The 12,423-nt window shown below is 36.8% G+C and overlaps 1 protein-coding gene across 4 annotated transcripts in view; it reads right to left on the reverse strand.

Moving 5' to 3' along the window:
- Positions 1 to 12,423, reverse strand: part of TMEM131L (transmembrane 131 like) — a 168,309-nt gene that overhangs the window by 40,438 nt on the left and 115,448 nt on the right. For all 4 annotated transcript variants that reach the window (XM_023227800.2, XM_023227789.2, XM_023227778.2 and 1 more), the window contains 8 exons: positions 11,916 to 12,069; positions 11,129 to 11,299; positions 9,643 to 9,712; positions 8,414 to 8,531; positions 6,216 to 6,357; positions 4,846 to 4,955; positions 3,557 to 3,629; positions 717 to 844 (listed from right to left, as the gene is read on the reverse strand). In XM_023227800.2, the coding sequence (XP_023083568.2) occupies positions 717 to 844; positions 3,557 to 3,629; positions 4,846 to 4,955; positions 6,216 to 6,357; positions 8,414 to 8,531; positions 9,643 to 9,712; positions 11,129 to 11,299; positions 11,916 to 12,069 (966 nt within the window). The remainder of the gene's footprint in view (positions 1 to 716; positions 845 to 3,556; positions 3,630 to 4,845; positions 4,956 to 6,215; positions 6,358 to 8,413; positions 8,532 to 9,642; positions 9,713 to 11,128; positions 11,300 to 11,915; positions 12,070 to 12,423) is intronic.

Here is a 12,423-nt window from a genome sequence, read left to right on the forward strand (position 1 = left end):
AAATCCTGAATAATAAATTTTTTGCAGGGTGATCTGATACTACAAGTTTTTAAAAAATAACTCAAATGTCATTTATTAAAAATTAAATTTGTGTTATACTTCTAATACATAGAGCTTCAAGATACACCTGTATTTACTGTAAATTTTTAAAAGCCTTTCAAGACTACCTAAAGATGAAAACAATTTAAAAATGAAACACATTTAGCATACTTAAATCAGTTAGCAGTAACTCATTTCAAAGGAAGAAAAGGAATAAAAAGAGCCAATGGGCTGAACAAAACACCTTTTCTGTTGTCCTTTGGGCTACTGAGAATTCCAGGAGCAAAAAAGAGATGAAAATGATACAAGTTTGTTCAAATACTAAAGACTGAAAATATCTACAGCAGTCCTTTAATGATCTTTCTATGCTAAGGACAGATTTGCATGAGTGTGTTATGCCTTTTGAGACAGTTGGACGAGAAGCCGTGTGGAAAGCACCACCCCTCCTGGAGACATGCACACACACTCCCTGTTGCAGAAGAGAGGAGACTGAGGCCCTGGCGATTACATATCAAGCCTCCAGTGACCTCTTTCTCAGCTTCCACTTCTTCCTACCCTGCAACACAGTCTTCATCCTGAAGGTCTGATTGAGAAGTAAATGTCAACTATCAGCTAAAGAGATTTACACAGATGAGTCAGCGAGAAAGAAACAGATTCTACAACAGGAACACACCTACCGGATTAGTATGAGTGAGGTAACTTTTCCATAGTCAGTGGGTGTGAAAACTACGCCAACCCTTTTCATTTCCAAAGGCTGCAGATGTAAGTGGAGGATGCCAAACCTGGATTCCTCAGAATGCGTACCCTGCAAATTATTAACAAATTAAACAATGTCATACTCCTAGAAAGCAAGCTTCCATTGTCATTAAGCGCATCCTAGAATTTAAACATGATTGCTTTTCTTTTAATGCCCAGATTTGATCATCCTAATCAACCTGTTTGAACTTGCTTATCCTGAGAGTTCACTCCAATAAACAGCTTCTGAGCCATAGCTAAGAAACATAGCTAAGAAACATAGGCAGAGGCTACAGGACAACCTGACACAGATGCTGGAGAGGGGATTTGCTTCCTGGTTTGGATGGAAGTTGGGGCTAGCTTTCTAGACAAAGATGCTCTGAATGTAAACCATCAATCAGAACACAGACCCGATAGCCTCTGCTTGAATGCTAAAGCAATCTGACAAGACCACTCACCCACCATTGGACAACCAAAGATCTCTTTACATAAATTCTTTATATTGAATTTAAGTTTATATAGAAATCATCTTTATTATATTTAGTATCTTCAGTCAGAAGAAAGATCTTTATTTACTCACATCTTCCTCTATGTTCTCCAAGATGTCTTTTGGTGTTTTTTGTTTTGTTTTGTTTTTGCATAAAACTTGTGCTCTAAATTCAGTACCCAAGGTTTAATTTTTTTATCTTTTTGTTAAGTGGACTTTCCCTCTTTCCACTGCTTTTTCTAGCTCCATCTCACTAAAAACAATGCATAATTTCTTAGCGCTATTATATAATCTGAAGAATATTATTTCTCTTTGTTTTTAACTTTTAATTTTATCTTTCAATTATTGCTAGTGTTACCCATGCCACCTGAAAAAAAGAAACAGTAATAGTATTTGATTATCTGATTCATTTTTATTAGAATTATAAACTCCATGAAGGAATAACCCCTGTTTTATGCATGTAATATGAATACTGAATTTAAAAGATGCTGACTTTTGGTGTTAAACTTACAGTAAAAATAGCACCTCTATTATTTAAACGGTTCTTATATGCAAGGCACTGACATTTTTAGGGTATATAAAAAATTCCAATGCTCTTAACCAAAGGAACTATATTTCTAAAAGCAAATCAGCAAAATCAAAATGCAGGGAGCCTTTCTTTACATGACAAAGAATTCTAATAACACTTTTGAGTTACATTTTTTTTTTTTTTTTTTGAGACGGAGTCTCGCTCTGTCACCCAGGCTGGAGTGCAGTGGTGCAATCTCGGCTCACTGCAAGCTCTGCCTCCCGGGTTTACGCCATTCTCCTGCCTCAGCCTCCCGAGTAGCTGGGACTACAGGCGCCCGCCATCTCGCCCGGCTAGTTTTTTGTATTTTTTAGTAGAGACGGGGTTTCACCGTGTAGTCCAGGATGGTCTCGATCTCCTGACCTCGTGATCCACCTGTCTCGGCCTCCCAAAGTGCTGGGATTACAGGCTTGAGCCACCGCGCCCGGCCGAGTTAAATTTTAACTCAGTGTTTTCAAGGCACTGATATTAACTATTCTTTTCATCAATGTCATAAATTAACAATAGCAATAATTTCCCTTATCCCAAAATGTATAATATTTCTTGGGAAAAATATTCTGTCATAGATAAAAACTTTTTCCAAATGAGTTGTATCATTTATTCACATCTAAATAGAATATTTAGATTTAAAATAAATGGGCATTATTTTTAGAATTTCAAGATGTCGTGACTGAATACCAGTGAGGCAAGATATCACTTAGTATTTTGGACTAATTATCTTGAATAGCCTTGAAGACCTCCTGGTAGAGAAACTGAGATGGAGAGAGAGGGGCAGGCTCACTAACAAGAATAAGACCACACCTGGGTGCAAGGCTTCACCCCTCCCCGCACCAATGCTGCCTCAACACTTAAGAAAAGAAAGGAGAGTCTGTGGCAATGGGTTACCTGTGGTCTTCCTCCTTCTGTTATTGAAATTAATCTAGAGCCAACAGTATATTTTTGGAGGGATAAAGATAAAGAAGAAAATACTCAAGGCGCTTAAATGTGTATGTGTAGTAAAAACAGAGTTATCTGCATATGTGAGTTTATATGTATATGTATGTATTTTTTGTCAACAGATGTTCCACTTTTGAATTGATATGAAACACAGAATATCTGCAAGGCCAACACTCAGCTATACACAAATAGCCATGGAATGACTGAGTGGAAACTGAGAAGTAAGGCTGCCAAGTCCCCAGGCAAACAGCATCTTCACCACATGACATGTTTACTCCTACTCCTAAGTATTTGGGCAAGACCTCATGATTACCCACAGGCTTAAGAATTTTAGAGTAGTCCTTTCTTATAGATAGAGTAAACATCACAGAAATTGGGTGACTTGCTAAAAACAGGAACACAGTTTAGTAAGAAAAGATTTTTAAAAATGTATTTGTTTTTACCTTACCTTGCCTTAAAAAAGAATTTGAGGGCCAAGGAATCTTAAGAAAATTATAAATTCTGGGGTCTCGAGTTACATGGTTTTCTACAAAGCTCTGTTCAACTGTTATTTCTTTACTCACATGATTCTAAATCATCAAATTAAAATGATTTAGAGCTAACATAAACCCAGTTCCCATTGCATTAGTTAACTGGAAAAATCTGCTATGTATTGTTAATACCTAGAGAATAAAAATAAAAGAGCCATATATAGTACGTAAAAGACATTTTAAACGTCAATCAGCGAGGCCCATATGCTCATGTGTCTAGTTTGTCAGCATTCTTTTTTCTGTGTTAGGATAACATCCTACCAGGTAAGGGCAAGCTTCAGTGAGCTGGAATTCACCAGTTGTGAAATTAATCATCTGCATATCAGTGCCAAACCTATAAGGAAAAAAGCAAATGTTTAAAATAGCATTCACATCTGCCAATAAAGAAAGGTTTAGTAAGTGTGTGCACACATATACATTTATACATAGGTGAGTACATGTTTGTGCACACACATACACACAAAATTCATCCTGTCCTGTCACCACTGTGTCCCAGGTCCATTCCACATTCCCACACCCATATCTGCCATATTGTCAGTGATCAATAAATATTGCTAAATGAATGACTTTGGCATCACACAATATAAGGAAGCAGATGGTGACAGAAGCTCTAAATATAAAGCAATTTTTTTGGGAAAAAAAGTGACTCTCAACTAAAGGCAATTTTATCCCATGGGAAACACTGGGCGACGTCTGGAAACATTTTTGGCTGTCACAGCTGGGGAGGTCCTACTGGCAACTAGTGGGTAGAAGCCAGGAATGATGCTAAACATCCTTCGACACACAAGATGGCCCCTCCCACCCCCACCAAACAGAATGGTAGAACCATCTGGTCCAAAATATCAATACTGCGAAAGCTGAGAAACCCTGGGATAAGGGTGGATCTTACTAAACGAGAAGCTGGAAACATTCTAAGTAAAACTGTGATTGTGTGGAAAATAAGATATAACAAACATGAACTACTTATCATCTCTTCCTGTTTAGTGCTAGACAAGAATATACATTAAACCCTCTGCATCTGCAGGTCCCAAACCAGCAGGTTCGACCAACCACAGGTGGAGAACCCTCAAATAAGGAGGGCCAATTTTTCCATCAATGGTTTTACAGGACTTGAACATCCTTGGGATTTTAGTATCCGAGGGGTTCTGCGACCAATTCCCCTGCAGATATGGAGGGCCAACTGGACTAAAACACTAAACTTATTTATGCTGCCCAGAAATCACCATGATTGCGAGTCTAAATGTTAGGAGTATATGTGAAGAAAAAATGATGATACAGGTTCCCTCGCTAAAGAAAAGGATGTTCTGTTGGTTAGTGGACTTCACACAGTAACACTGAAGATGCCACATAACACACAGGGCCAGGTAGTTCCATCAAATCACACGCACAAGGGGCAGGATGCCCAAGGTCCATGAGCTAATGGGTTAATACTGTGTCCACATCCACACACAGGTCCTAGTTGAAATACTGTAGGACATTAAGTAATTCTAAGTCTTCCCAGTACTTCCCAAACTGCCTCTCAGAAAAAAAAAAAAAAAAAGTCTTCATACCATCTGTGGAGCAGGTGTACTAGGGCTTCGGGTTTAGGGTACAAGGAGAGAGGCAGGAGCTGCAAGGAGACTGGCCAAGAGGACGGGTTCTGCACCACAAAGTACTTTACCTAGGTGTGAGGAAAGAAACGTTAAAACCCTGAAAGGGACACCGCATCCCTCCTGAGATATTCTGGCCAAAAAAAGCATAATCTAATCATGAGGAAACATCACGTAACTCCAATCAAGAAACATCATAGGAAATAAATGGCCAGCACGCTTCACAAATGTGTATGTCATAAAAGGCAAAGAACGGCTGGGGAAGATTAAAGGAGACTAAAAAGACCTGCCAATGAAATGAGAAATCCTGGACTGGATTCTGAACTAGAAAAAAAAATGCTGTAAAGTATGACAGTGGGATCTCTGAAAACACTTGATCTACATATACTGTATACATGTAGTATATATATGTCTATACTGTATATATATATACCATAGATTAAATAACACCATCATTTTCTGATTTTGATCATTATACTCTGGTTCAGAAAAAAGCCCTTGTTCTTAAATAATTCACATTGAAAGTTAGAGGTAACAGGGTGTAACGTCTGACACTCAGATGGCTCACAAAGATACGTGTATGCAGAAAGAGAATGTTCAAGCAAGTGTGGCAAACATTAAAAAATGAGAAATCTTTGCAAAAAGATTCTTTTCTTTTTGCAAGCTCCTGATTTTCTCTTTGGGAGCTCCTGATATACTACTCTTGAAACTTTTCTCTAAGTTGAAATCATTAAAAAATAAAAAGTTAAAAACCGGCCTGAGGATGTCATCCCCAAGAAAATCTATGAGCACCTGATACGGCATACATTATAATTCCCATCATGTGTGGTACAGAGTTCTTAGCCATGAGACACAAAGGGAAGTCTGCTGGAGGCACCTCCTTCTCTTTGCCCCGTCTTCCTGCCACCAGAGCTGGACAAGAGAGGCACAGACAAGCACCGAAGCCAACATGCTAAGGATGGACAGTAGAGAGGGAGAAAAGCCTCGGTCCCTGATGGCATCACAAAGAGCACAACCTGACTTCCTCTGGACTTCTCCCCTTTGAGCTTCTTGTTATAAAATGACTCCTAATTAAGCCAGTCAAGATTTTCTCTGCTGTTTGCAGTTGAGTATTTTGTTAACTGACACATTTACGGAGTGTACATTCAATTCAAAGTCTATTTGTTTCATGTGTTTTCAATCTGCTTAGAGTTTTACTGCTCATCTAGTTCTTTTGACATCTCCTTCATTTTGGCTTTGAAATAGTAGCTCTAGGTGGAAAATCTGGTACTTTGAAAACCCAAGCACTGGGGAGTCACTGACAAAGAGATGGAAAGACACACGGTCCTCACCACGCTGCTCCTAAGGGCAGTTGCGCTGAAGTTTAACACGAGGCCAGGCTCTGCAACCAAACGAGGCAAAAAGAAAACAAAGGACTCTGACTCCTTGGATTTCTTCAAGTGAGCAAATCGAGTGGTTCCCAAAACATTCCTCCTGTTTAATTGATAAAGAAACTATTATAAAAAATAATTTTGATATTTAAAAATTTAATATTTAATAATTTCGTTATTTAGGGAAATCACTAAATACTATTCCCACTTAAACAAAAAGGGCTCTTGGCGAAATGGTTTACTCTAGGTCTGGGGATGGGAAAGTACAAGATTGACCCTACAAAGCCCTGTTTTACTGGAAAGCAAGGAAGCACTCAAACAACAACAGGAACATTTCAAGGGACCACACAAGCCAGCCGAAGAGCTCCTACCAGCCAAATTTGGAACAATTTATCATCAAAAATTATAGTGATGGTAAGAGAGTACAACACTGCAACTAAAGAATCAGAGTGATGCTTAAAAGCAAGAGAAACACTCTTTTAGAAAAAAAAATCTGCCAATAAATGTCAAATGAACAAAATAATCAGAAACATCATTCTGTAGCCATTAGTCTAACAACTGATTCCAGCAAGGATTATCAATAAATACTAAAACCATGGGATGAAACATCCTTAGGGAACAGGGCGTTTATATGGCAATTTATCAAATTGTCACAGCACAGATTTATTAATTATACAAGGAAAAAGGTATGTACAATGGGGAGTTCTGTCACTCATCACCTAAACCAAGTGACTCAACTTAGCAATGCCAGTAATGGAACAAACTGACATTTATGTACCTCCTGATGAGACGAAATAATACAGACACAAGTTCAACCAGGTAACTCATATTCTTCCAAAACTTTTAACCAGATCATGAACTTGAGGAAGCAAACAGAAACATTCAGAGTGTGGAATGTTTTATAAAACAACCGGCCTGAACTTTTGAAAAGTATCAACATGATGAAAGATGATGAAAGGTAGGAACACTAGTCTAAAGAAAACTAAGAAAACATGACAACCAAATGCAATGCGTGGCCTTTAAATGGATTCTGGATTCAAAGAAAAGATAAAGAAAAAAGCAGCTATAATGAACACTACTGGATAAACTAGGGAAAATTTTTAACACAGACTGTATATTAAACAATATCATTATATGAATGTCAAGTTTGTCGGGTATGCAACGGTAGTATAGTTAGATACAAGAAAATATGCTCCTTAGGAAATAAAGAATTTCCTAATAAAGTATTGAGAGTTGAAGTATGACATCTACAGCTCACTTTCAAGGACTCGGCAAAAGTCTGTGTGTGTGGGTTTCTATGTGTGTGTGTACACATATAGAGAGAAATAAAGCAGAAGTGATAAAATGTGACCATCTGGTGAACAAACTCTAGATGAGGAATATCTGAGAATTCACTGTACTATCAACTTCTGAGGTTTGAAATTTGTCAAAATTAAAAGCTGGAGAGAAGTATCAATCACTAGAAACTAAGGACTGTAATATCAATAAAATACTGTGTGCAGTCGTTGGCCCTTATGCACAGTTTTGCTTTCTAAAGTTTCAGTTACCTGTGATCAACTGGGGTCTGAAACTACTAAGCAAAAAATTCCAGAAATAATTCCTAATTTTTATATTATATACAGTACTGAGCAGCATGATGAAAGTTCAAGCTGCCCCACTCCATCTTGTCTGGGACATGCAAACCATCCCTCTGCCCAGCATATTCACACTGGATCCACTACCTGCCTGCTAGTCACTTAGTAGCCATCTCAGTCATCAGGTCAACTGTCCTGGCATCACAGTGCTTTTGTTCAAGTAGCCCTTACTTGACTTAATAATGGCTTTAAAGTGCAAGAACAGTGATGCTGACAATTCAAATATGCCAAAGAGAAGCCATAAAATGTTTCCTTTTACCCAAAAAGGTGAAAAGTTGTTGACTTAATAGAAAAAAATTGTATGCTTAGACTGCTAAGATTTACAGTAAGAAAGAATCTTCTATTTGTGAAATTATGATAAAGGAAAAATAAATTCATGCATCGTATATAGGGTTTGCTACAGTTTCAGGCATCCATGGTGGGGTTGGGGTGGGGGGTCTTAGAATGTATCCCCACAGGTAAGGAGGGACTACCATAACAGTGTCTCCCCACTACTGAACAAAAAAGAAGACAGTGGAGACATACTTGCATACGTCATCATTTTTATATTTCTTCCATCTTTCATACAATTTATTTGCAAGTTCAGAATCCACATCCCAAGTAGAATGATCAAGAGAAAGGCTCCCATTCCAAATAGGATTTCCTAAAAATTAGATCAGATTCCATATTTAGATTTACAGAAAACATACTTCACTTAAGTAAATAATGCCAAGGGCTGAATATTAAATTTCTTAAACTGAGAGGACTGTAGGGTTAATAAATGCCACCTCTGTCCTCTGCTGCTTATTAATTAAAAGTCCCTCTAACTCAATGGTAAATGATATCAAATTAAACAAACATGTCATAAAACAAAACTAAATCGAATTATGTAAAGGTAATAACGTAAAAGACACATGGCTCATGAATACAGCCTGAAACAAAATTACACTTGGAACATTTTTAACAGCTTTAAATCTAAAATGTGAAACTCCTTCCACACACATGCTAATCATCAACAAGTCTTCCAGGTCACCATCTAGAGTGCTGAGGGAAAACAGTAGTTCTTGAAAGGGGGCACAGACCAGGAGGCGATCCTAGAGAAGGTGCATGTTTATAACTGGTCTATTGTTCACCTCATTCTACCAACAGATTTGTTCTGTCTTGCTAAGGAGGGTATCAGGAAGGAGAGGTGAGAATCTTGAAAAAAACAAAAAAAACAAAAAAACAAAAAAAACTATACTTTAAAACTCTCCTTAAATATCTTTATAAATCAAGACAAAAACAAACAAACAAAAAAAACACCAAAAAAAACCCCAAAACAAGAAACAGCTTGTACCTCAACACTAAGGCCCTTCAGTCTCAAATCACAACCAGCACCCTCTGCAAGATGTTTACACTCCTGTAACTTAAGTCCTCAAATACAATTCCAAGTTATTTTTACTAACTTCTAGTCAGTTCTTTTACAAAAGAATCAGAATCTTCCAATTTTTCCTATGGGGGCTGTCATGATCAAACAATGTTATTTGAAAAAAAAATCCCTTGCGGAAGTACAAGCTACTAGATAATATGGGGGCATTCTTTATACAAGTACCCCAGGTGTTTCTGGAGGGTTCTTAACGATTTTAAGTCATTCTGTTAATGATCATCCTCTCTACAGAATATGATGCAATTACCTTTCTAGAACTAATTATTCCATTGACAAAAGCTAATTTTCCTCACTACTTCCCATCCCCCAAACTAGAGTTCTACAGAAAGCCTAAGGGCAAAATACTTACCTGCTTTTGATTTTCCCATGAAATAATGCATGCCACAATGTGCTATCACTTCAAAACCCAGACTCCCTTCCTAGATTGAAAAGTAATATATGAATAACTTCAAACACAGCACTAAACATAAAAATCCCAATGCACTAAAATTCAAAGCAGACATTGGCCTGCACCTCAGTGAACTTCCCTTTAACCACGAGCCAAAAAGTTACTTTCTAATTTTTTAGAGATTTTCAGAGAAATCTGAGCTGTCTCTCCCTAGGAGGGTTACTGAGTGGATTCTGCACGCACAATAATCAATGACAAGAATGAGCCCTGGGCCCACAAGACACGAAATTGCCATCTGAATGAAAGATTATGATCACATGGCTGCACTGAGGCCTGGGCAACAGAGACCCTAGCTGTAAAAAAAAAAAAAAAAAAAAAAAAAAAAAAATTTTTTTAAAGATTAAATTAGTCTCAGGACATTCTCGGGGTTAGAGGCTTTGCTTTTGTTTTTGTTTTTTAACTGAACCCTAATCTTCTGGGAAACAGTACGCTGATCTATAACTCCTAGCTATTCAGGACATGTAATTTCCCATTTCCTACAGGTATGGAGAGTACAGACACATGACTTCCACATACACCTGAAACCTGCCTGCTGGTCTCACAGTCACTCTGCTGATATGCATCTCTTGAACAGAAAAAAAAAATTTCTAAGAAACCACCCCTGCTCGAAATATGGATAAATGGAATTAACCTTACACTCTGTTTAATTTTAGAATTCCTAGCTGCACGCTTTCAGCTAGTTAAGCATGAGACATTTCTAACTATGAAAGATCCATACTATAAGTGAGAAAAAAATAAAGATGGTTGCATGAATGTTGCATAGAAAAACCAGAACCCAGAGTTATACAAAATAGCTTGGAGCAAAAAGAAGCAAAAATAATAACCAAATAAAAAGAAATAAATATTAAAGAAAAAAGAGACATATTTAAGACAGTCTAAATTAAATACAATTTACCTAGATTTTAGAAAGCATTTTCTTAATTGTGAATCTTTTCAGGCTTTAGACTTGGCCCACTAAGGAAATTCAAGGATTACGGGCAACTGAGAGTCACTTAGAAGAGATCCAAATAAAGCATTTAACAATCTAATTTATTAAGTCATTGCAAGTATGTACTAAAAACCAAACTGTGTTTTCTATCGCTAACACATATTCGTTGCTCTACAAATTTTGGAAATAAATGAAAATGATATCTATTAATTATTGGTCATGCCTTATTTCATTCAGAACTTCAAATTACTTTATAAAAAAGAAAACTCTTTCCAAATAAAGATTTCTATGTCTGAACAATTTATCATCCAAGATTGGCCTGGTAATACCCACCCTTCAGTTTCTTAGCCTTAAAGAACATGAGCTTAACCCAGTTAATAAAACTCAAGCGCTAAAGATTAATAAAAAGCAACAGTAATTAAGAAAACTGTAACACACATGTAGTATTGTAGAAAATACCTTGGTTGGTGCTGAATAAATCTGTAGAGGTATTGCAAAAATGGCACCTATGTTTGTAGTCAAAAATACATTGGTGAATAGATTTATGGCAATGTCTTTAACAGCAAGTTTCAAAGAAAATATATTCCAACAGCCTGGAGGTAGAAATAAAGGGCCAGTGAAATTCAGAATCTAAAAAGAAAAGAAGCAAGAGAAATTACTTTTCCTAACACTAATTATGATTAAAATCATTATAAAGTATGATGCTAACGTTCTTCTATATTTCAGAAAGTATGACTTTACTCAGTTATTTCCAGATCAAAATTTGCAATATTTTTATAGAAATGATAGGTTACAAATAATGCTTAAAGATGACACTGTTTTAAATTTCACAAAAATAATCCTGAAATTTCAGCAAGTGATATTTTGCCAAAAAAAACCCTACTATTTTAACATGAACCAGGCTCATTTTAACTAAATATAACCTTTTTAGAACAAACCATATACATAATATTTTTGAATAATGTTAAGAGCAAATATTTTGAAAGGTTATATATCCTGGTCCCTTTGAGTTCTTTTAAAAATAGTTTTTTAAAAAGACAGAAAGACGAATCTCCTAAAAGTAATTCTGAAAATGTCAAAAGAAAAATACATGTTTTAAAAATCGTAAGTTAAAATTAAATTTTATTTAAATAATTTCATAGCATTGGAATAATTTTTATTATTTTATAGAAATAATTTCACAGCATCTGACCTTAAACAAAGCTTAAAATAAGCTAAAACTTCAAGGAAAAAATACTATATGTACCTTTAAAATGTGCTTGGTCTCCTTGGAAACAAACACATCATTTAATACAACACTACGGTCAAAATGGTTGCGGTACCATATTGACCAAAGTCCTGATGTGTTCTCACGAGTCTCTATGTGAAACTGGGTTGCAGAAGAGTCCATTCTAAAATACCTGTGAACAGAGGACATGCATGCTATCAGCCCTGAGTGTGGGACAACAGTCAAGTCAGCCCTCTTATGAGCCTCTAACTGCAAAAACAGGAGCATCATAAAACGTTACTAAATGAAAGCTAGCGCCAGAGACGACCTTAGCAATCACCTCCTTCAACCTTCTGGCTCACATGGGGAGCAACTGGAAGCCGGGGGGAAGCAACCAGGCTGTGTCCAGTACAGCTCACAGAGGTCATCAGGGCCAAACCAGGACCTGAAGTCAACTCACAAACACCATGTGAACGTGTACTCTTTTCACACATCTGGGATGCCTGACATTGAACCTATTTCATAAACTGAATTATTTCACTTCCTT

This window comes from Piliocolobus tephrosceles, chromosome 3 (genome assembly GCF_002776525.5).
Source record: "Piliocolobus tephrosceles isolate RC106 chromosome 3, ASM277652v3, whole genome shotgun sequence".
Lineage (NCBI taxonomy): Eukaryota > Metazoa > Chordata > Mammalia > Primates > Cercopithecidae > Piliocolobus > Piliocolobus tephrosceles.